This window comes from Lathyrus oleraceus, chromosome 7 (genome assembly GCF_024323335.1).
Source record: "Lathyrus oleraceus cultivar Zhongwan6 chromosome 7, CAAS_Psat_ZW6_1.0, whole genome shotgun sequence".
Taxonomy (NCBI): Eukaryota; Viridiplantae; Streptophyta; class Magnoliopsida; order Fabales; family Fabaceae; genus Lathyrus; species Lathyrus oleraceus.
In genome coordinates, this window is record NC_066585.1 from 169,834,561 (window position 1) to 169,836,236 (window position 1,676).

The following is a 1,676-nucleotide window of genomic DNA, read 5'->3' on the forward strand; positions in this document are numbered from 1 at the left end:
AATTGTTCTGTAGTTTTCTGATGATTTTGCAATTTTGCTCTTTCATTATGATATAACTTTTTTCTGTCATTATTGGTAGATTGAATGCTGAAAGTTTAATCAAATAATGATGCTGCACTGACAGTTTAAGATTGATGAACAGATTACATTTCATTGATGAACACATTACAAGTTCAACATTACATTGCTGAAAAACACTAATGACATAACAATTACATGACAGACTCATTAGACTAACTTAACCATAGCTGCTATCAACATCCATGACAGACCAATTACAAACATTAACCATAAATTTTTCCTCTTTTCCATTGCAATCTTTTTCTTCAGTTTTTCTAACTTGTTAAGCTTTCCGACTCTGCAATCTATCTCCTCAACAATCTCTTTAGCAAATTCAATCAAATAAGCCTTGTTGACTTCACATTGGCGGCATCCGGACGGATTGGTTTCTTTCACTGCAAACTCACTGACCAAATCATCCCACAAAAATAAACCGCACCCATTCTGCAATTTGAGACAAACACCACCAACAATTAATTTCGAAATCAAACTCAAAATAATAAAATGCTTCAAAATTGCTCACCATATAATTCCTGCATTTCCAAAATTTGCGACCGGGGTTTTCAATTGACTTGGAGACCAACAACTTCATGGTTTCATTGCATCCACATCTTGGTAAGCCGTTTCCAACTTCACTCGTGGAAGATGCCTTGCTGCCACCCATAACCCAGATGAAGGGGACACGGACGAAGATGAAGAGAGGGATGGATTTGGGGTAGGGATGGATTTCACGAAGAGAGAGAGGGATGGATTTGGGATAGGGATGGATTTCACGAAGAGAGAGAGGGATGGATTTGGAACCCTAATTTCTAGTTTATGCCATGCTGGAGACCTAATGAAGATTCACATGTGAAAATAAAAAAATTAAAAAGCCACGTCTGAAATAAAAAACCAAGATTCCATGCCACCTGGATATTAGGGGGTTCTATGAAGGAATCTACATAACATAAGGGGGGTATTGAAAAAATAACTTTACCAGGGGGGTAACCCTAAACTCGCTAACATTACAGGGGGGTAAAGTGTATTTAACCCTAAAATTAAACCACAAGCATTACACATGGTTCTCACAAATATGGAAAATTTTGCTTAAAATCGTAGAATCTATATTCCTCATTAGTTAACATAAACATAACATGGGTTAATGGAAACCCCATTATACCATTTCTAAATTACCGGTTATAGAATAATATACTCTACCTCAATTATGCAGAAATTTCTTGAGTTCTTGGTGATGGGAGGACCTTCTCATTGCATAGCTTACTACTAGGGTTTGCCTCCTTTCTTTCTCTCTCTAAAAAATATACGTAGGATTCCTCCATTTTCTCATTCTCTCTCCTTTTTATAACAATTAATTCTGGTTTATTTTTTATTCTATTTAATCCCTTTTATTTTCAACTTTTTCATTCATTGACTTCCCACTAACCTATGACTTTCCAATTCCCCTTTATTCTTATTAATTTTCCATTAACCCTTAATTTCTTTCTTAGATAATTCTAACCATTCATATTTCGATTGTTTTTTTTATAATTCTTACTAACAAATTCAGCATCTATATTTTATTTTTTCTAATAACACAATAATAGGCGCCCTCATATTGAATGTTGGTGGAAGAACAA

At 34.8% G+C, this 1,676-nt stretch overlaps 1 protein-coding gene across 1 annotated transcript; it reads right to left on the reverse strand.

Annotated features, from left to right (window-relative positions):
* Positions 1-228: 228 nt before the first annotated feature.
* LOC127102659 (uncharacterized) lies at positions 229-1,222 on the reverse strand. Its single transcript, XM_051040007.1, has 2 exons — positions 584-1,222; positions 229-504 (listed from the first exon to the last, which is right to left on the reverse strand). The coding sequence occupies exons 1-2, from the start codon at positions 722-724 to the stop codon at positions 229-231; spliced, it is 417 nt and encodes a 138-aa protein (XP_050895964.1). The 5' UTR covers positions 725-1,222.
* Between the last annotated feature and the right edge of the window lie 454 nt (positions 1,223-1,676).